At 40.2% G+C, this 23,023-nt stretch overlaps 1 protein-coding gene across 1 annotated transcript in view; it reads right to left on the reverse strand.

Moving 5' to 3' along the window:
• otog (otogelin) overlaps positions 1–23,023 on the reverse strand; it is a 63,869-nt gene that overhangs the window by 10,442 nt on the left and 30,404 nt on the right. Inside the window, exons 21-42 of the mRNA XM_085459765.1 lie at positions 19,994–20,101; positions 19,195–19,333; positions 18,821–18,955; positions 18,524–18,670; positions 17,916–18,035; positions 17,578–17,694; positions 17,275–17,431; positions 16,666–16,692; positions 16,110–16,280; positions 12,231–12,509; positions 11,071–11,188; positions 8,163–8,242; positions 4,802–7,515; positions 3,829–4,006; positions 3,492–3,643; positions 3,312–3,401; positions 3,040–3,226; positions 2,631–2,851; positions 2,282–2,420; positions 1,887–2,075; positions 927–1,136; positions 670–774 (exon numbers count right to left, since the gene is read on the reverse strand). Of these exons, the coding sequence (XP_085315891.1) occupies positions 670–774; positions 927–1,136; positions 1,887–2,075; positions 2,282–2,420; positions 2,631–2,851; positions 3,040–3,226; positions 3,312–3,401; positions 3,492–3,643; positions 3,829–4,006; positions 4,802–7,515; positions 8,163–8,242; positions 11,071–11,188; positions 12,231–12,509; positions 16,110–16,280; positions 16,666–16,692; positions 17,275–17,431; positions 17,578–17,694; positions 17,916–18,035; positions 18,524–18,670; positions 18,821–18,955; positions 19,195–19,333; positions 19,994–20,101 (5,783 nt within the window). The remainder of the gene's footprint in view (positions 1–669; positions 775–926; positions 1,137–1,886; positions 2,076–2,281; positions 2,421–2,630; positions 2,852–3,039; positions 3,227–3,311; positions 3,402–3,491; positions 3,644–3,828; positions 4,007–4,801; positions 7,516–8,162; positions 8,243–11,070; positions 11,189–12,230; positions 12,510–16,109; positions 16,281–16,665; positions 16,693–17,274; positions 17,432–17,577; positions 17,695–17,915; positions 18,036–18,523; positions 18,671–18,820; positions 18,956–19,194; positions 19,334–19,993; positions 20,102–23,023) is intronic.

Consider the following 23,023-nt stretch of genomic DNA (forward strand, 5'->3'; position numbering starts at 1 on the left):
AAATTAAGAACATGTGCTCTAGAGGAGCAACAATGACACAGCCCCGAAACAGGAATGGTTTTACAGGTGAAGGACACTGACCTTTTTCCCTCCTCATCTTTTCTGATAGTTTTTTCACTAGTTTTGCATTTGGCTTGGGTCTGTGTCACTGCAGGTAGCATGAGATGGGGTGATACCTAGACCCTACAGATCACATCATCATTTTAATTTTCAGGTGTTTTTGAATTCAGGTCTCTGCAGGCTGATCACACTACCCAGTCCATATGCATATAGATATCCCACATATTTTTTTCCATTGAGATCTGACATGTTTTTAAAGTGTTCCTTTAATTTTCTTCAGCAATGTAGATATGCTTTATACAAGAGGTAACCTAACCTAGGTATGATACAAGCATGAAATTGTCTAATCTAAGGCTCTGTAAGAAAGCAGTGGGTTTTTGTTTGGTTTTTTTATTCGTCTTTGAAAACTGCTCTGCAGTTTTGAATGTGCAATGTTGTCTCTGTAAACTATGACATTTCTTAAGGCATTACAGTAAATATATTATATAAAATAATTCCTTGTGTGCAGTACTTACACAGCACTTAAACTACAATGTGATAGTTTTAAAAATGTGTCATCATCTGTCAGTGATCACAGTGTACATAATAAGTGGTCAACTGGAAACTCACCACAAACATAGTCTGGACAGCAGGAGTCCTGTCTGTAGTATGACACCAGCTTCTCCCCATATTTGCACTCAGGAGGGAGCTGGTCACACAGACTCTGGTTACATACTGCAAAGTTAGAAATCCCATTGTCTCATTAGATAGCTCATTCTTTTTTCTGTTTATTATGTCATAAATCAAAACAGTCTCAGGTCTAAAGAGTAACAGTTATTGATTTGGAGGCTATCTTGCATGTTTCAGACAAAAGCACTTAAACTCACCACAGACTTTTTGTGGGCAACAGCTGGTGTCATCAGCCAGACTGATGATCACCTCCCCTGCTCGACGGCACGCAGGCGCCACCATGCTGGAGCAGTTGTATTCCACGGGAACGATGGTGTCATTGTCGCAGCGGTACATGCAGCAGGCATCCTTCGAGGCTTTCCAAACCTCACCATGTGCACGAGGAACACCACCGCTGTCAGTGCAGGCTGCAGACAAACATACACTCTATTTTAGATACACATGACTACAATGAATCTTTTAAAGCTCAAACAGAATGTGGTTCAGCTGACTGATGCTGATTCAAATGGGAAACTTTCCCAAACTAAGAAATAATTGTATACGAATGACCTTTCACACAGATTTCAATGTAGGGCTATATTCATAGAGTATTTATAGAATTGTGCTTTTGTTATAAGTTGGATGTGCATTAGTTTCTAAAGATAATGAAATGGGTCTGAGAATAGACGACAAGACAGAAGACAAAATTTCAAGTTATGCATTTCAAAGTGCATAGAGTTAATGAGCTGAAATTTTGAGAAAATAACTCAAAATTTAAAGTTAGCTCTGCCAATCAGGATGCTCCATGAAGGTTCATTTCCTTGTCAGCTCCCAATGCTAAACAGGCAGGTCAGAAATGAGCAAACTTTCAAAACAATGGCAATTTATTCATGTTTACTATACATTGGTAGCTCACTGTGGAATCTGCTACCAGGTAAAAAGGTAATGATGCTATTCACACACTTGATTAGCAGAGCTAACCCACAATTTCAGCTTACTAACTCAAAATTTTGAGAAAATAACTTGAAATCTTTTCTCCTTTTTCATAGGCAAAAACAAGTTTCCTTAGACTAAACAGTTGCATAGTTCTCAGCATTTTCTTCTGATCCCATCACAATAATCCAATACACAGACCTTCCCTTCTTGCTTTGTGCTCTGTTGGTAAACTGGGCTCTTACCGCATTTGTCAGGTGGGATGCAGAGTGCAGAGTATGGCCGGTGAAGGAGTGTTCCCTCAGGGCACACACAGCCCTCAGTCAGGCCAGAACACTGATCTGGGTCAGAATCAAAGTCGTGGTTGGGGCAGGACTGAGACGTGCAGGCTGGTAGACAGGCCTGATACCTCAGAGTATTGGGACACACAAAGGCTGCAGGAGGAGACGCAGACATGTCAGTGCCATCAATCCATTATTTAGCACTTTCTCTAAAAACAGATCAATGGGATTAACTGGAGACCAAAATCAAAGCAGAGTTGCTCAGATGGAAGCGAATATAACAGAAGTTGTGACAGCTGGACATTAAACTAAAGTGTTTGCTTGCTACACAACAAGGTTTAATCTGACAACAATCTTACGGCAGTAATTTGGACTCCTCCACTCAATGCAGATATTGAATTTGTGACAGGAAGCCACATAAGCAGCCAGAGCCACACACTGGTTGTTCACATACTCCGAGTCTCGTACCCAAACCTCACAAAACGTGGTGGGTGGGACCTAAAAACAAAGAAAGAGCAATTACTTGAAACTAGTAATATTGTTACATAAGTATATTTGAATACCCCTATTTTGTAATTATATTTGCAACAATCTGCAGTCATTTAAAATGATATTTTTGCTCTTTTGACATCTTCTACTCAGAAATAACAGAAAGCTTCCCTGTAACTAAACACATCTGGAAATGAATGAATGTATGGATTTACATACAAAGGCATGGCAGGGGGTAAAGGCCTGGTTCTGCAGCATGAAGAAGCAGCTGGAGCAGTCACTGGTAGAGCAGTTGAGCTCACGGCGGCGGCTGTGGCTGATGTAACTTGTGGTATTAGGAACCTGCCAGCTGTCGATGAACACAGCTGGATCCTCACTTTCACCCACTGTGGTCCCATTTGCCAAAATCAGGTCGTTTGATGGATCTCCATCACAGAAGCCTAAGACATGCATTTGCATCATGAACATCACCTCAGTCGTGACATATCATGACATTTGTGTCCACAAAAGTGAAATAATGTTTTGATGGTGTGCCGAGAAAAACAGGGTCACTATGCCACAGGTTTTAAACCTACCAGAATGATATCTTTACTGTGTAATGTTAAAAAGAAAGAAATGTTTTTTTTACCACAGAGGCCCATGGTGGGCAGTTTGTTGCTGGAGCTGTCAGTGTCGATGACCATCATCCCTGTACTGTGGTACCACTGTAACTTAAGACCGGCCGGGCTGCGGATCAGGTACATGTTGCCTGTGTCGTAAATCTCAAAGCCGTACTTTTTGAATCGAGGTTTAGCATACCGTGAATTGACATACAGCTGAAAGAAAGCATCAAGAACTAAATGTCATCACGTAGATTTTTATCAGTGTTTTAGCTTTAATCAGAAGCAGAGTATCTCCTACCCTCCTCTGCAGCCTGTTGATAATGATGTGGTTGGATTTATGGGTGATGTTGAGTGCCACCAGACACAAGTTGGTAAAATTCCAGAAGAGCTTTAAAAAGCAAAAGAAACTCAGATGACAGAACAGAAACTTTTGTCCAGATCACTGTCAGAGCAACTGGCATGTGTGACATTTACTCACTGGTGACTGTGAGTCAGCGGGACACTCCTGAACCAGAACACTGACAGTTTCATTGGGCAGCTGGGTCACTATAAAAGAGGCAGCCTTGTAGATGGCAACGCTGTTCCCATCAAATGTGATCACGTTCAGATCAGGGAACATTGTGCATCGACCTGGCACAGTAGGGATACCAAAGAGCACAGTTAAAGATAACAATCTGCCAAAGCCAAATATTTATGGGAGACATTTAAGAATTATCATCATTCAGTCAGAGCAAAATTTAAAAGTGTGGAGCAGATTTTCTTGTAAAAAAAAATAAATAAATAATGTGTTTCCTTCATTTATGTGTTTTCCTCACATGGACAGTCCCACTTAGGGCAGCACTTGTCTCCATTTACGAGGATAGCAAAGCCAAGCAGGCCACAGTTTGGAGGGTCGGCAGTGTAAGGGCAGCTCTGGGATTTGTTGAACAGGACGAGCTGGTTGTTGACACAGATGTACTTGGTGCAATCATCAACGATCTCTGCATATGGAGGCTGGTGCAAAATAACAAACAAACAAAAAAAACAAATAAAAATCAAAATAAAGGTTATTTGTTGTTTGTAATTAGGAAAGTAAAACCATGTTTTTTGGCATTGCAGTAACCAGTGAGCAACACTCAAGATTCACGTTCTATTATTTAAAAATATATTTAGTTGCAAGATCATAATTAGTAGATCATAATTGCATAACAGACCAGATTTAAGTGCTCCTTAAATATTTAATCAGATATCTAAGCTTAATCTTTAGATGTTCTGTGTCTGAAATAAGCATGCTGTGCTAAACCAGGAAAAACACAAAAAAGGAACAATTCTACAGTCCTAGATATTCAGTCAGGACCACTAGTCAAAAAAGGCTGAAATTTCCCTCTGCAGGAAATATTATATATTATATTTATATAATATATAATATGTTTACAAATATATTATAAATATATTATATTTGTCAGCTTTGCTTTGTCCTGGCAATTCCCTTCCACACAAAACCATGAAGTTCAGGAAAGAGTAGCAAAAATAAATCCAGTGCAGAACAGAGAATACAAAAAATACAACAATTCAGACACTGCATAGAAAGAGAAGCTAGGATGAAGGTGGGTTGCAAAGTGGCTTGCAGATGTGCAGCAACTACAGGTGGGCAAAAGAAACTTAAAGCATGCTATCTGTGTAAAAGAAGAAGCAGATGCAAGCACTGAGATCAGCTGATGTGCTATTACTGCCTGAGTTTGACTTTGTAGCCTGCCTGAAGTAATCCAATAATAAACTGAAATGAAGCTGAATAATAAGTGAGCCCACCGTGCACATCCTTGTAGGTAATAAACTCATAGATGTTGCTCCCTCTGTTGTGTGACTGGTTGTTTCCGCTGGTGTGTGAGGAAAAGCCAGCGCTGGAGATGTTGCTTCACTTGGACTCGTCCGATCAACTTTATCCAGCACAGTTGTTTGGACTTTAATGGCTGATGGACGGGAGGTTGTAGCAGATGTGGGAATACTGAGTTTTTGGGTGGAGCTCACCACATCAGGCACTGGTGTCACCGGTTGGGATGCAGATGGTGACACATCAGTCTCTGTAGTTGTTGAAGTTTCCTCAGATGTGGTTGGCTCTCTGTGGACTGAAGTTGGTATAGCTGTAGATGTTGTGAGTGTAGTTAAAGTAGGAAGAGGCAGTGGAGTAGTTATGGTGGTCGAGTGAGGTTCTGCTGTGGTTGTGTCAGGAGGTTTGGTTGTTTTTGCTGTGGTAACTGGCTCTGCTGATGTTGTGATGGTTGTAGTTGTCACTTCTGATGTAGTTGTTGTGTCAGAGCTTGGTGTGACAGTTGGTGGGCTGACAGTGGTTGATCTGGTGGTTACTGCTGCTGGCCTTGTTGCTACTGTTACCCTAGCGGTGAATGGCCTGATGGTTGCACGCTCAGTCGACGTGGTTCTGGGAGTAATTCTTGTTGTCACAGGAAGTCTGGGTGTTGTCCTGAGGGTGGTCGTCTGTGTGATAATGGTAGTTGTCAGAGTGGATGTAACCCTTGAAGTGGACACCAGCCGGGTGGTGACTTTGTCCAGGATAGTTGTTGTCCTAGGAGGTGCTGTGGAAGTAGTAGTGCCAAGTGGTGATGAAGATGGATGGGATGTGGTTGCAGATGTTGTTGACACCTGGACTCTGTCTGTTAGTGGATGCATTGTCTCTGTAATCAGTTGAACAATGACAGGTCTTTGTGTTGTGGTAGCAACAGTAGGTGGTGCACTTGCAGTTGCTGTGATAAGCTTTGTCTCAGGGGAAGAATGCATAGGCAGGGGTGTAGACAGTTTTTTGGTTGTGGTGGCTATGAATTTTGCAGTTGATATTTCAGGAGGTGTCCTGGTTTGGGCAGTGGTAGGTATCGATGCTGATGTTGCAGATGTTACAGTTGGCTCAGTTGTTAGTGGAACGTGAGGAATTGTGGTAGTTGCAGTGGACGCGACCACATGGACAACAGTTTCAGATTTGACCTCTGGTGTCGTCTCCACTGTGGCTCTGTAGACTGGGGTGGGGGAGCTCTGCCAATGAGAGGGGCGCCAAGGTTCTGAAATACTAATAGTAGTAGGTGGACCGGTGGAGCTATCAGTTATGGGGGATTTTGACACAGGAGTAGTTTCTATCAGGTTTGTTGTGATTATAGGAACTGTAGACACAGTGGATATTTTTGGTATTTCTGGAGGTCTTGAGGTTGCAGTGGCAATTGTGATGGTCATTCTGTCTGTAACCGGGACAGCTGCAGACCAGGAAGTTTTCTCAGTATAGACTGTAGATTTGGACAAAGGAGCAGTTGTGGTTTCAGCCTGTGCTGTGCCAGATGCAGGGGAGTCTGTTATAGACACTTTCTTTGTGATTGTTCTCCAGTCTGTAGTAGCTGAGGTAGAGGGAGATGGTACGTGTGTGCTTGGTGCAAAATGAGTGAGGGTTGTTGTCGTTAATTTGGGAGCCGTTGTTGTGGGCGTTGTCAGGTCTGTAGAGGTGGTGTGCAACATCCTCTCTGTGGTTACAGATGGTGTTATGATGTGTGGTGTTGTTCTAGTAGTAGTAAAAGGTGCAGCTGGTGTGACTAATTCCGTCATCTTCGTTGAAATGATTTCTGGCAAAGCTGTAGTTACTGTTTCCACAGAAGGAGAAGCTGGAAGAGCTACAGCTGTTGTGAAGGCTGTGCTTGGTGAGCCAGATGTGATGGATGTTGTAACTGTAGTTCCTTCCACTGTTGAAGATTTTGTTCTGGTGTCAGTGTGTGCAGAGATAGTTGTACTGGGAACTATAGTTTTTTCTGTAATTACAGAAGTTTCCGGGACCAGAGCAGGACTGGGGCTGGAAGCTGTGATGATCAGAGCGATCCCTGTGGAATGTGTTGTGGCCTCTGTGGTCTGCACAACTATAGGAGTGCTACTTGTGGTTGTCCCCTCTAGAGAGGTTTTGGTCGGAGCTGCAGTGGTGGTTGCTGACTCAGTAGTCACAGGAGTGATGGTGAATAGTGGCTGGAGGGAATCGGTGGACTTGGTGGTAGAAGTGAGCCAGAACAGGGGTGTCGTGGTGAAAGAGGTGCTACTTGTCCTAGAGGTGCTGGGACCAAAGGGACTGACAGCAGAGCTCAACGGTCCACTCATCCATTTTGTTGTACCCATAATAGTAGTGGGCGGAGCCACTGTCACTTTGACAGTTGACAATGGTTCCACCACCTCTGGTCTCACAGGAGTGGGCACTGCCGGAGGCATTGGGGGTTCTATTGTACTGGAAGGTTCAGGACTTGCAGAAGGAGAGATAATGGCAGGTGGTGTTTCTGAGGAGCTGGTGTGCAGACTCGCCTCTGGAACAGTGGAGGTGATTTTGGTTGTGGGAGCAGTGTGTGGAGGAGCAGCAGAGGCAGCAGTAGTGGAGGTGGTGGTATTAAAGGTACTGGTGGAGGCAGTAGTACTTGCAGTGGTTGTAGAAGTGGCAGCTGGCTGTGCAGCAGACGGTGTAACGGGCTGCACAGCGACTGGAACCTTGATACCTGTTCAGCCAATAAAAGGTTTGTTAGAGAAATAACAAGCTCAGAAAAGAGATACAGGTCATTAAGTGGACTGAAACAGTGCAGATGAGTTTGTTCATACTTTTAGCGTTTTAGCAGGGATATCAATGATTAGGTTAAATTTGAAACAACTGTAAATTCGTTTTCCTAAATGTGCAAAATTGTGCATCTAGGTGTATTACTAAAACCATAGCAATATTAACTATTAACTTGATTAACACAGAGAATTTAATAAGCTATATTACCTAACGCAAATATCAATGTAATTCGCATTTTTCATTTTTGTTATATTACTATATTATTGTGTTGATTTTACCTATAGCTTTTCTATAGGTTGCCTATTAAACAACACCTATTAACAAATTGAGGAAAGTATATAAATTTTTATAATACAGACACTAAGGTAAGATTTAAAAATGACAGAACAAAATTTTATGACTAACAGTTGAAACCTTTCAATGACATCCGAACAATATACATATACCTTAAAAACCTGTTATTAGCTTTATTAGCAAAAATTATCAAGTATCAGTATCAGTGCTTACTAATATTTAAAAAAACTACCAACTAACTAGTATGTTTAGCCTTTATAAATACTGTTCATCATAAAGTGTTACACAGATACTCACAGTCTTCAATGTACACACACCGATGAGTGACCTCATCCAGGACCATGAGTGGGGGACAGACAGGAAGGCAACCCTCCACTCTGAACAGAAAACAATTGACAGCTGAAACTATAAACTCTGCATCGGTACTCAGAGGCCAAAGCATTAAGAGCTGTTAACAAAGGACTGCGCATACAAAATACAGTGGGGCAAAAAAGTATTTAGTCAGCCACCGATTGTGCAAGTTCCCCCACCTAAAATGATGACAGAGGTCAGTAATTTGCACCAGAGGTACACTTCAACTGTGAGAGACAGAATGTGAAAAAAAAAAAAAATCCATGAATCCACATGGTAGGATTTGTAAAGAATTTATTCGTAAATCAGGGTGGAAAATAAGTATTTGGTCAATAACAAAAATACAACTCAATACTTTGTAACATAACCTTTGTTGGCAATAACAGAGGTCAAACGTTTACTATAGGTCTTTACCAGGTTTGCACACACAGTAGCTGGTATTTTGGCCCATTCCTCCATGCAGATCTTCTCGAGAGCAGTGATGTTTTGGGGCTGTCGCCGAGCAACACGGACTTTCAACTCCCGCCACAGATTTTCTATGGGGTTGAGGTCTGGAGACTGGCTAGGCCACTCCAGGACTTTCAAATGCTTCTTACGGAGCCACTCCTTTGTTGCCCGGGCGGTGTGTTTTGGATCATTGTCATGTTGGAAGACCCAGCCTCGTTTCATCTTCAAAGTTCTCACTGATGGAAGGAGGTTTTGGCTCAAAATCTCACGATACATGGCCCCATTCATTCTGTCCTTAACACGGATCAGTCGTCCTGTCCCCTTGGCAGAAAAACAGCCCCATAGCATGATGTTTCCACCCCCATGCTTCACAGTAGGTATGGTGTTCTTGGGATGCAACTCAGTATTCTTCTTCCTCCAAACACGACGAGTTGAGTTTATACCAAAAAGTTCTACTTTGGTTTCATCTGACCACATGACATTCTCCCAATCCTCTGCTGTATCATCCATGTGCTCTCTGGCAAACTTCAGACGGGCCTGGACATGCACTGGCTTCAGCAGCGGAACACGTCTGGCACTGCGGGATTTGATTCCCTGCCGTTGTAGTGTGTTACTGATGGTGACCTTTGTTACTTTGGTCCCAGCTCTCTGCAGGTCATTCAGATTATCAGTGGTCTTGTATGTCTTCCATTTTCTGATGATTGCTCCCACAGTTGATTTTTTCACACCAAGCTGCTTGCCTATTGTAGATTCACTCTTCCCAGTCTGGTGCAGGTCTACAATACTTTTCCTGGTGTCCTTCGAAAGCTCTTTGGTCTTGGCCATGGCGGAGTTTGGAGTCTGACTGTTTGAGGCTGTGGACAGGTGTCTTTTATACAGATGATGAGTTCAAACAGGTGCCATTCATACAGGTAACGAGTGGGGGACAGAAAAGCTTCTTACAGGAGACATTACAGGTCTGTGAGAGCCAGAGATTTTCCTTGTTTGAGGTGACCAAATACTTATTTTCCACCCTAATTTACGAATAAATTCTTTACAAATCCTACCATGTGAATACATGGATTTTTTTTTCACGTTCTGTCTCTCACAGTTGAAGTGTACCTCTGGTGCAAATTACTGACCTCTGTCATCATTTTAAGTGGGGGAACTTGCACAATCGGTGGCTGACTAAATACTTTTTTGCCCCACTGTAAATAGAAGGAAAACTAATCAAGGATTTTATTTCTAAAAGAGCAACACTGTCATAATTCTCTTTTTAAACAATATCATGATCAGCATCAGGAAAGTTTCAGCAACATCTCTGAAATAAACTTTAAAAAATACTTCAAAAATTTTTCATTAATATTTAAGATCATAAATTGTATGACGGAGCAATAATCCCACATTTCTCTCAAGTATAGTAATGATGGATAGCTCCCATAAGCGTATTTTTGTTGTTGTTGTTGTTGTTGTCGTCATTACAAGATCTTTTATTGTGATTATAAGATCCCAGTTTCATAATTATGTGATTCCCCCCAAGTTCTCATTAAGTATGAATTGAAAAATGAAATTTGTAAAGTTTCTGTCAGTTCAAACATCAGCTCAGCATTTTCACTAAACATGTATTTGCAAGTAGTCAGGTTGATTAATGTCATACTAGAGTAAAAATAGGATGGCAGTCTGGAAAATCAATGCAATTACAAGTAGTTGTGGCGACCAAGCGTTCACCCAGTGGTTGACTGTGCAACTCTCTGGCCAACCATTTTTGGTTGGAAAGAGATTACACAGAAGAAACTTCACAGTTAACCCAGAGAAAGACAAGCTGCATCGAAACAAGTGAGGCCCAACTCAGACTGACTGCAGTCACTGCTGGATGGGTTGGAGAAAGTTTGCAGGTAAACAAATAGATTGCCATTACGCTGCAATCAATCTGAATCAGTCTCCACTGATGAGCACAACTCGTTTCCAGTGTGTCTCTTTGCAGTAGGGAACTTGATTCAATTGGTAGCCAACTGATTGTCCTCTTGTTATATTCCTAAGTAAAAGCAAGGATCCCAAGCGCCTATGTCATTTTGAGGTTAAATTGCTGTGCTGCAGGAACTACATTACCATTCGTGAAAGTGTTTTTGGATTTCTGTTTCAAATCTATGAGGTTTGGTTGGGCTCTGAATGAAAACAGATTTGCAATTTTTGCAAATTTATCACAGCTAATCAGCATATTATCACAAACAGATTGATCTCATTTAATCACAAACTGATACTAGAATGATGCTATCTTATTGCTGATTTGATGCAGCAGAGTCACTTTGTGGATGCACATGCTTGAAGACCTGGTCCCAGTCTTTGAAGTCTTTAATGTATGCGTAGAACTGACTGTTCAAGCTGATAATTCTGGCTGTAATGTTCAAAGTAAAGGGGAAGATCTTACTGTGGGATGGTGATACAGGCTTCAGCGAACGGGTCGCTGCATGTCTTGAAACAGGGGCTGACGCAGGCGTCGTACCTCCACTGACAGCGAGGAGCTGGTGGGGCGTCTGGGTTTGGGCCTGATCAAAAACACACAATACTTATTAAATGCTTAGTAAGCTTAGTAAGCATTATGGTAATATGTGACAGTTTAATCACCCCTAAAGTTACAATGTACACATGGCTGAGAAACAATCAAAACAAGGATTTAGTATCATTCATTCATGCAAATATCATTCATTCTGTAAATTTACATTATGAAACAAAAATAATGCTCATTTTAAATGTTTCTGTATATTAAACATCACATTTTCTATCTGGACTGACTAGAAAAAGATCAACACCATTAGCATGTCTGTATCTGGACTGGCATTTACTGCCATCAGCAAATGTTGCTGATATATTTTTAGCATCAGTTATTAGCCTCACTGCCCTGTTAACAGAAAATATGAGCAGAGGAGCCAGTAGTCTTGACCCTTGGCACCACAGAGAAGCAATAACGACCCACTGAATCCTTGCCGATACCCGAGTCAAAAATATAAAGCAGCAAATTAACCCAAGGTCCCTAAGGTAAACATCTAAATAAACAGGATGTTGATATAGAAGCAAACTGAACTGAGCAAAGAAAACAAGAGCAGATGTAAGATGTAAAAGTGAGGTCAGAGGTCAAATGTCGCATGATATTTGAATGCAAACTATAATGTGATATTTAGAATCCTTACATAACAGTAAGGCAAATTTTAATGGATTATTAACACGACTCCCTCTACACTCCTACAAAGATTTACCAGAATTCATTTAAAACTTTTTGAGCTTTCGTGTTAACAGACAGAAAGAATATCACGCTTGCAAACGCTGCCAAAACAGTCGAGGTAACTAACATCTCTACTGTGATTTAACTCTAGAACATGCTGGAAGTCTGTTTATATGTAAGTCATGGTTCAAGTAAGTCTTTCACATCAAAAAAGTTAGGTTAGAAAAAGTTGTGCTTGTGAGGTCTTAAGCAGCCAGTTTCCAGTTCCAGCCCTGTCATCATGACCGCATTATTTTTTTTGTTATGATCATAAATAAAAAAATCAGCAACACTGATGATTACTGAGTGTTATGTGATGTGCTGCTGACCTGACAGTTTGAACAGCGTGGCCTTGCGGAAGCTGTCCAAGTGTTTGTATTTGATTAGGTAGAGGCGAGGTACAGCAGCATATAAGAAGAAGCCGGGTTTTGCATGGGACTCGAGTGAGTCATAGCCTGGGATCCAGGTGTTCCTGCGGAGGATGAAGGTGGCTCTTTCCCAGAATGCCTCGCTCTCCTGCCACTTGGCCAACGTCAACTGGCCATTGGGGCTAGCAGACAGGAAGTAGTTTGGCCTGTCAGCTGCCTCAAAGGAAACTCGTGACGTGTCTGAGTAAAAAAAAAAGAAAAAAATTCATAAGTATAAAGAAAAGCTCGCAAAGCAGAAGAGCTACTGTGATTATGTTTTTTAAAGGACAAATAAGACAAGTTGCTTGAATTTACCAGTTCTACTTATGCACAGTCACACTCTGGTGTTAAAAAATCTGAATAAGTTGGGGTGGAGTATTCTTAAAAAAACTGAAGAATTAATTAAAGTGTTTGAGGCTTAAAACGGATGAAAAGTGAAAAGTGAAACAAGGTACATCAGTGTGACTTCAAGGCGGAAGCAGAAACGTGAGCATTGATATTGTCATGTTTTTGAGTGGCAGGTTATTTCAAGTGTAACATTTCTATCAGCTCAGCAAATATCAGCAAACACAAAAAAATGGCTGCTAGCTAAAGGTATTGTATTCCTGATAAGAAACGCAGGACTGGACAGGAAGAATGGCTTTTTTTAAAATCAGATATTGGACCTGTATATGATATGAAGGTGTGTTTTTTCATACTGGGAAACATCTTGCCAAACAATAGTACACTAACTTTGTGGTATTGAAAGGTTTCATGAAAGTACTCTGTTGCACTATGTTGGACTGGTGCACAGTAGCTGCGGTGTTCTCAGTCAGTGTTAGGTTACATCAAGAGATCAAATTAAACTTAAGCTGATGATGCTTAGATTCATTCACTGAATTCAACCTTTATTTCAACTGTTTGCTCTCTAGTATAAATACAGTATAAACAGCATACTGCCACTGTAAGGAACAGCTTTTATATATTATTATTAACACTGAGTTACATACTGTTTAACTCAGTTGTGTAAACCAACAAAGATCAAATTCCTGCTCCTCACATACAAGGTCTTGAATAATCAGTCCCCATTTTATTTTAATGACCTTATAGTACCCTATCACCCTTGCACTGCAGGTTTACTTGTTGTTCCTAGAGTATTTAAAAGTAGAATGGGAAGCAGAGCCTTCAATTTTCAAGCCCCTCGTCTATGGAACCAGCTTCCAGTTTGGATTCAGGAGACAGACACTATCTCTACTTTTAAGATTAGGCTTAAAACTTTCCTCTTTGCTAAAGCATAGTTAGGGCTGGACCAGGTGACCTTGAATACTCCCTTAGTTATGTTGCAGTAAGTGCAGGCTGCTGGGGGATTCCCGTGATGCACTGAGTATTTCTTCTTCAGTCACGTTTCTCACTCACTATGTGTTAATAGACCTCTCTGCATTGAATCATGCTTGTTATTAATCTCTGGCTCTCTTCCACAACATGTCTTTTATCCTGTCTTCCTTCTCTCTCCCCAGCCAATCATGGCAGATGACTGCCCCTCCTTGAGCCTGGTTCTGCCAGAGGTTTCTTCTTGTTAAAAGGGAGTTTTTCCTTCCCACTGTTGCCAGCTGAAGTGCTTGCTCATAGGGGGTCATATGATTTCTAAGTTTTTCTCTGTATGTATTATTGTAGGGTCTACCTTACAATATAAAGTGCCTTGAGGTGACTGTTGTTGTGGTTTGGAGTTGTATAAATAAAATTGAAAGAAAGAAAGATCCTCATAGCAGCACTTTAACATGGCAGCTGAACACAGCCTTTACACAAAGAAAACCTACTGGTACTCACAATAGAAATTATTTAGTGGTGCAGCTTTATTTTCACTTTTTCACCAAAACTGAAGGCCAAAATACAATAGAAGTTTTGAATCCATATTACATGTTCTTATGCTTATCACTTGATTACATTCCTCGGTCCTCTTTTCAAGTGTAAAATAATTTTTAAAGTTTATTAAGTGGAAGAAAATGTATATTGTATGAAAATAATCCAAAGTGCAGCAGTATCTCCGCTCACATGTGATAAAAAGTGAGACTAGCTTTGGAACAAGCTAGTGTCTTGGCTTGCTCACCAGCCTGCAGCTCAGGTTGCTATATTAGCATTTAGCAATCTGATCTCTGGGCCATGCTACCAATGTAAGTCAATGAGAGTCCATCTCCTCCATCAGTGTTTTCACAGGTCGCACTCAAATCATTCCAAACACTGCCAAACACAAAGGAAACAGTGAAAGATGAGAAAGCCAGCTAGCCTGTTTTCAGTCGCTGCAGAGAGAGATTCTTAGTGAAACTCTGATTTTCTCATTAATGTAAGATGACAGGATGGAGAAAGATCATCCAGAAAATAAAATGTCAAACACATGTCTGTTATGTAGGAATCGTGCTTTCATCAGGAAAAGAAGTTCAAGCTCAAACTTTAAATTCAAACACTAGAAGGCACCACAAGGCAGTTTTTAAAGCGCTAATAAGCTAACATTAATTATGACGTAAATACCAGCAGTCCCCACCCTTTTTTGCACTATGGACTGGTTTATGACCAACAATATTTTCATGGACCAGCCTTTAAGGGGTCACAGATACAACTAAATAAAACCAGTACCGGTACAAAAAAAAAAAAGATTTATTCATAACACACATGAAAAGGCCCAGGGAAACAGAGTTAACAATAAAAACGATAAATAAAAAAAAGATAAAAACCAATAAAAAGCCCTGGAAACCATAAATCTCACACCCGAGCCTCAACTCTCGTGGGCCGGTACCAAACAACTAACGGTCCGTGGCCCGTGGGGACCACTGCTCTAAACAAACTTTACACAGCTGCTCTCAGTCTAGTGGAGTTTTTTAACACATGTTTTGGTTTTTGGAACTTTTATGTTCACTATTATTAATAATAAATTTAAAAGGTGTGAGGCAGATAGCATCTGCTCAGCAAAGGCCAACCAAACAATGAGTGCAATAGCAACAGCAATCAACAGCTAAAAGAAGAGAAAACATTGGGTTAACAATTATTTGCTAAAACTTTACAATGATAATATATCGCTGCTGTATTTTCAGCTTGATTGCTAAGCTTTGTATTTTGAAATTGATAGCTGAATATATATAAATAGAGTCTACCACACTTACAGAATAGATATTAAAGTTTGCATTCTTACGCCTTTTTCCTTCGTGTTGTTTTTTTTCTTCCAAGAAAAAAGAACTGGACTCCTTGTCCAGTCACCAGAAGGTAAAGAGTCAGAGTTGAGAAACCAGACATTACAGATTTGGCCAAAGAAACAAATTTTTTTTTAGCTGTGAATTTAACATCAGAGCTCCCCTGTTTAAACAGCTTCCTACTGGCTTTCAACCAGCATACCTGCGTCTCTTTCATTCAGGAGCCTGCTGTATTCTGCTGACAGGAAAATATACCACTGTGGTATCTACACAACGATCAAACTTTCCCAAACCCACTACAGAAGATCTCTTTCATGCACTGATACCACCAAACCCTACACTAGTAAAGCAGACACAGACTGTTTTCTACATTGAAAAGAAATGAGTGTAAAATAAAACTATAAAGCTTCTGAACTAACCAGTTTCCCACACTCACTAAATATAAAAACACAAGAAACTTCCTTCCTCTTGGAAGTCATAATTATTGTCAACAGTTGTAATTAAAATGCTGACATCATCATTTGAAATAGAAGAAAAAAAACGAAATCAGTTTTTTGAGCAGTTATTATTTTTCCTGCAATGAAATGAATCTCTCACTGTATACAAAGTAAACCTTTTCATTTTAAACAAATTCATTCACCGTGTGGTCGTGCTCTGCTGAGGCCAGGTGTCATCATGAACAGCGAGATGATGTCAGGGGTGTCGCTGATGTTGCCACGCTGCAGGAACACAAAGCTGCTGGATTTGCTGGCTGCCAACAGTGTCGTCCGATCCCTGAAGGTAAAGAGCCTGAAGGGACCTTTACCCAGAACTGCAGACAGGCATCCACACTTTATTGTAGGATTTTACCTCTTTGAACTCATAATTTCTCCAACAGCCTAAAAACTGCTATTCTATCACTGCATAATACTTGACTGTGAGTGGTCATTTCATTAAAATAATCAATGTTGCATTGCATATTATTGCATTTTAATAATACATTTATACTTCTTTATATAAAGTGCAGGGCATATCATTTATATATAGAAATCTCCCTCTCTCTCTCTCTCTCTCTCTCTCTCTCTCTCTCTCTATACATACACACACATATATGTGTGTGTGTGTGTGTGTGTGTGTGTGTGTGTGTGTGTGTGTGTGTGTGTGTGTGTGTGTGTGTGTGTGTGTGTGCGTGCGCATGTGTGGAGAAATTGCTATACCTTTGTTGTAGAATTCACAATCGTACGCTGCACGGAAACAAAGAGACTCTTATTAATAACAGGATGAGTACTACTACTATCAATAATGATATAAATACTATGAAAGTAGTACTGAAAGGTACTTTATAAGCACGAAAAGTAGATATTAATTTTTATTAGAGCCTAACCAGTATAGGATTTTAAGATCAATATCAATATATGGTCATTTAAAATGCCCCACAACATAGTTTAAACTTGCATCAAGTTCTTCCCTTTTATAGTTTCCATCTTGACATTTACATAAATTATCTAATTTTACTGTTGAGAAGAATTTATATATAATTAATTATGACAACTATTAATAATAATTTGCTTTTCAACAACCGCTTTTCAACTGATAGCAGTTTAACTGATAACGATGTAACTACAATTAGAACATCATTTTTTTTTTAGTTTTTATGTTTTTTTTCCAGATAAGCTATTGAAGCTCAGTTATTCCTCTGTAATTAATTAAACATACAATGTCTACATTAAAATGTTCAAAAAGGAATGCTTTAACAAATAAAATCTGCAAACGTTAGCAAGAAACACTAGATGGGAATTTTACTCCCTGTGGTCTGACTGACTCACGGCATAGAGAAGGAGAACGCCAGTCCACAGGTACACCCTGGTGGCAGCAACGCTGGGCGTACGCCGCCACACTGGTGCAGAAACACTCGCAGTCGCCTCCTCGGCTGCAGGCACATGTGTCTGCTAGACAGTTCATGTAAAACCAGGTGACATCCACCTAAGGGCAAATATAAGAAATAATTTTTTTACAAATTTATTACAAATAGATGAATTAATAGCAAGTAGAATTTTACCCCTTAATTAAAAAATAAAAAGTCTGTAGTACTTGTAAAAAGCCCAGGGTAGAGACGTTTTGTTACTCACCACTGGGTGGCAGGCTTGGAAGATCTCACTGAGCAGGACAGCACATTGTCGTTTTGCAAAAGGTTCTCTGAGTGGACTGAGAGTGCAGGGATGTCTGATATCTGGACTGTTTACACACTAAAGACGCACACATACACAGGGAGATAAAAATAAACATTTATGTCAAATGAGAAAGATCAATTTCACTATAAATGAATCACTATTTCAGTTTTCAAATAAACTGAAGTTGTGATGAATAGGCTTGCAAGTTATTGTCCAAGTGAAATGTTAATTTCACAGTTAATTGCCTTCATTAGATCATCAGAGCATGATGAACATACAGGTGATGTTTTGCTCACCTCTGTTGCAGTCCAGCTGTTTCCAAACTCCTGTGGTGTTGGGGAGTCGATGTTGTCAGGCGTTCGCATCTCATTCACTGTCTTCAAGTCAAAGTTCCCACACAATCCGCTCAGCTTCCCCTGAACACATCACATCGCCTCTTTTTAGCCTGTTAGCTCATATGTTGTTAATACCGTCATGATATTACATTTTACTTTATATCATAGCCTCTTAAAATTTGTGACTGACAGTAACACAGAACTGCCTGTTGGATGCTGCTCTGAGAGTGGTGTGTTCAACAGTCTGAATGAAAAAAAATCTGTTAAGTTCTTCAGTGCTTCTGAGATGATTCGCTGTATGTTCCTTTGTGAAAGGAAAGGACGTGCCACGATTCATAGCAACATACCGTCCGACCTTTCACAAAAATAATCAGCTAAACTACAAGTGATTCCCATCATGGCTGCAGATAACTCAGAGGTCACTCAGCTCAATTAGGAACCAGAAAAATCCTAAAATATCAAACTGGTATAACATCAGTTTATTAGGTATCATTTGTGGAGTCACCTTATATTGAAGATCAGCTGAAGATCTGCAAAAAACAAAACAAAACACTGAACCAGCATCTTACCTGCCAGCGAGGTCCAACCTGGACATGCACTGTAGTCTTTCGGTCCCAGAGGACTGTGACGTCTTCCTCTGGGAAATGAATCGCTGTGAAGTACCCAGCTGGCCAGATGAACATTATCTGCTTCCTGTCAATCACACTGGATGGATTCTGCATAAACGAGTGACTGTAGTTAGATGGCAGCTATCCACTGAAAAATCCTTAAATCTTATTCAGAAGAAACAAAGATGACACACAAAGACACTGTGCAGCACATCACTCTGCGCTAGCAGTAGAAATTGCTTTAAAAGTGACTCTTACTGGCTTCCCAGTGTCATCATCAAAAGCAACAAAGGATCTTCCAACATTGATCAGCAGGGACTTCCTGCAGATGATTCCACTGTCAAAACAGTCGATGTTCTCAGCTGTGACACTGAGCATTATATCAGCACTGCTCTGTGGAGGTGAGAAAACACAGCTGCTGTAACAGTAAATGTCTTTATAGCTTAGAAATCTCAGTGTAACAATAGGCTTAGTGTTTATTATTACAGAGTAAAGCAGGTTTGTGTGTGTGTGCATGTGTGTGCGTGTGTGTGTGTGTGTGTGTGTGTGTGTAAGGGGGGGGTCCACTGTTATGGACCAAAAAGTATATCACATGCTCATGTAATGGCTATAATAATCTTTTTCTCACATACCTTTACAAGATAAACTTTACATGCTCCAACGTAGTCGAATAACAGCCCATCAAACGTCCTGTAGTGGCGATCACCGTAAGCCGTGCACAACGATGGACACGGCTGAAATACACACTGGAACGTCCCATGCTGGCAAACACTACAAAGACAGCAATGCCTCAGTGATTCGGCATCAACTTGTTCCCACTTAGTTAGAGGACATTTTTTTCACATCTAATGGCCTCCTTTTGTTGAGAGCCTCAGGTTTACAGAAGGCAGAAAAGTGACCGGTGAATTGTCAAAGGCTGAACTGCAGCTCATTGCACTATTAGGCTGTCATCTACATCTTCTTCCCTGGCTGAGGCTTGAAGAAGAAATGGAAGGATGGGAGAATGACTGAGATCACTGGGAGAGTGTTTCCTTTCACTAGCGATGAACAGTCTGAAGCAGAGAATCAAAGAGTCATACAAGGGCCCGCTCTGTTTTCAAGGCCTTTTTCTGTGCTGTGATAGCAGAGAATTATAGATATCAGGTGGCCACTTTCGATGCTCTGACAACCTCGGGATTCTGAGCTTTCAGGCTAAATCTGACTTTGAAAAATTGGCGATGGTATTAGAAATTTAAGCAAACGCTTGATGATCATATTAATTTGACAGCTATTGTTGGCGAGGCCAAGACCAAATTTGTAAAGCGTGACAAAATGAATTATTGCCTATAGAGAGAAGGGAAATATGATATGTGAAGATATGTAACATGAAAGGAAGATTTTCAATTTTAATGAACAAAATTTTCTAAAAACACTGAATCTGTGGAAACATACCACTGGTAGCAGGGCGAAGAGACTCTGTCACCAGGGTAATACTCTTTTCCTTTCCACAGACAGGGGCATGCAGCGGGCTCAAAGCACTCATCTCCATGTTTCAGCAGCCTGTGGGAAACACCCAACTGTTAAAGGAAAAACACTTTTAAAGCACTGAGTTTATGTAGAATTGAGACCAATGAATTCTGTATGCTGGGGCTGAAAAGTAAAGCCAGTGTTAAAGTGCCTTAAATCAGCATGTTTTTTTCTAATAGCCAGCAGGGATCAAAAAGACTTGGCTGTCAAGCACTCTACTCATCTCTCTGCACACATATCTTGATGTTATAAACATATTCATTAGAGTCAACAAGGAGACTAAATGTGGGTATGCTTCATTGTGTGATTAACAAGTCATTCTTAGTCGCACCTGCCCCTTGCTAAGCTTATTCTTATTCAAAACACCAAGACAGAGTATAAAGATGTTAAGATTTTACAACAAGACTAGTGTGAATCTATATCCTTTTTAATACAAAGTCTCGATAAAAAACAGGAGCACATGACATCTTGAAAGCATCTTGAATTACTGTGGTGCAGTGCTTTGGACTTGCCTTCATCACCACTGCCACTGAAAATGTATCTGACATGTTTAAATGTGAAGCAGTTTATTTAAATGTAAAACCATCTTTCCAACAGCTTAAAATTTGCTAAAACTGAGTCATAACACAGGATAATGATCACAAACACAGCATCAAATCTACAACAGAATGGCTGAAAAAGAGTCAAAATCATAAATGTACATAAATGAATACCTGCAAAGCCCAATAAACTGAAGTGATATTTGTTTTGTTTTTTAAGTGGTTTGCCAGAGGTTTCCTGATGGTTATCACAAGCATCTGAACGAGGTGGAACTTCCTAAAGGACGCTTAGTGAAATATTAGTGGGGGCATGTGTATATATCTGATCTTTTATGTATACTTTTGACCCTGTGTGGATTAGAGAAATTTCCAAAGTAAATTCAAACTTCTGTACCCAGGTCTTGCTTTTTAAAGATGTATGCTGTGATGTATTGTGCCATGAAAATCAAACAGATAATCATTAGAAGTCTAAAATTACCATGATATTTACGGATAGGAATCGAGAACCAGTTCTTGTAGGAAACTGGTTCCCAGTACTGCAATTATGTGTGTCAGAGGCAGTCTAGAGCATGGATATGGAAATTTATTCTTATTGCACAAAATGATGAGATAAATGGTAATGTGGAAAACTGCATCCAAGACAGAAACAACCGCATTGTGCTGCTAACACAACTTTGGTTCTTTGCAAGCACCTGCCAAGACTAGCTTAGTCTTGGCAGGTGCTTGCCAAGACTAAGCTGGGTTTAAGAACCCAGAGTGGAAGCTGAGTGAATACCAAACTGAGTATGCAGACCCTTAACTTCAACAGGCAACAAGCAGATGAGGAGTGAGGCTGCAGCCTCCCTTTCTACCTGTTCATCTTTCTAAAGTAGAATCATTGTGGCGATCGCTCACTTGTGCTGTTTTTTTTTTTTTGCTATGTGCGGTCAGCGTTGTATTCTACTATGAGAAAGATTTTAGACATGTGTGTCCTCATTAAGGATTTGTGTTGGTGTGTGGGGTTGTAGCCTCAGGTTTATGTTGCTAAATGGTGATTATGAGACAGTTTCTGTCAGCTATTTACATGTTTACAGAGTAACATGAAAGTACAAACCAACAATCACCACTTGAGGAACCTAACCGATGTAAGACTATGCATTTTTAAATTCCATTAACATGATTTTATGTTCATTTTAAGTTGACGGACAAATAATTGTCCAATAATTACACCAAAAACAGTATCTATAACAGCCTACACATATCCGTTTACTTACTAACTTTCCCTGACCCTAACCAAACACCCACTGCCAGCCAGACGTTAATTAAAAATCAAAGACCGCTTACCGTTTACTACCAAATGAACATGATGCACAAGCAGCTCTGCCCCTACCAGAGAGTATGATTTAATTTGTAAAGCACTCATTGAGGAGGGTTAATCACTCCTGAAATCTAAATAGGCAAATCATTTCCAAATGATCATGTTGAATTTAATTTAAAACATCCCTGTATCCGTACAAAATTAACAAGTTTTTACATCTCTATGTGTGGAGTGAAGCTGTGGAATAGACTAAGTGAAGAACTGAAGCAATCAGCATGACTCAGTTCAAAAATATGTTTTTTGCAAAGTACAGGGAGGAGGTAGGGTTTTGATCGGGTGTCTCACCCACTATTTTCACACTGGGGATGTGTATATGTGTGTGTGGGTGCAACTTATATTTATATTTAAGTTATTTATAATTATTATTGCTTTGTTTTCCTTTTGTTTTGTTTGCTTGTCTCTTTTTCTCTGTTGTTGTTGTTATACTATTTAAACATGTTCAAAATAAAGATTCAATTCAATTCAAAATTCTGCATCTAAATAATCCAATCTCTCTGAAAGCAGTGTTTTTTAACTATTGAAGAACAGTGACCTAAAGGCATGCTATCAAGTTATAGCGTTGTCATTTTGCCAAGAGAATAACAGAGGTAGAGCCAAAGCAGGTCTGCTTCCAGAGCAGAGAGATGCCAGGAACCCAGAACAAATTTCAGGGGTGGGCGACTGTGGACTGTAACGCTCATGTTAGCTACATGAGAAAACCAGACAATTAGGATTCTCAGAGATAGAGAAAGAAACAGTCTTTGTCTGCAACCATCCATTTGCTTTCGTCTCTGCAAGACGAAGCTGATAAGTATCTTGTAATATCCATGGTTGAGCTATATCCACTGGCGAGGCTGCCGTGACATACTGAATAGTCTCGCCACAAACCTCAGGTTCATCTGAGTAGAGTTACACCACAGATAAAACGGTGCTAACAGCTTCCTTTATCTGGCAGCCAAACTGCTGTATCAATTTCTCTGATCAAAGATATGAAAATCATTTATTGTTCTGACCTATGAGCACATTATGAATAAATTCTCATAAACACAGCCCTCATTTTGAATTTCATTCTTTCGCGTG

Source organism: Copadichromis virginalis, linkage group LG1, assembly GCF_057382275.1.
Source record: "Copadichromis virginalis isolate Kocher_CV1m ecotype Utaka linkage group LG1, C_Virginalis_male_GT1.1, whole genome shotgun sequence".
Taxonomy (NCBI): Eukaryota; Metazoa; Chordata; class Actinopteri; order Cichliformes; family Cichlidae; genus Copadichromis; species Copadichromis virginalis.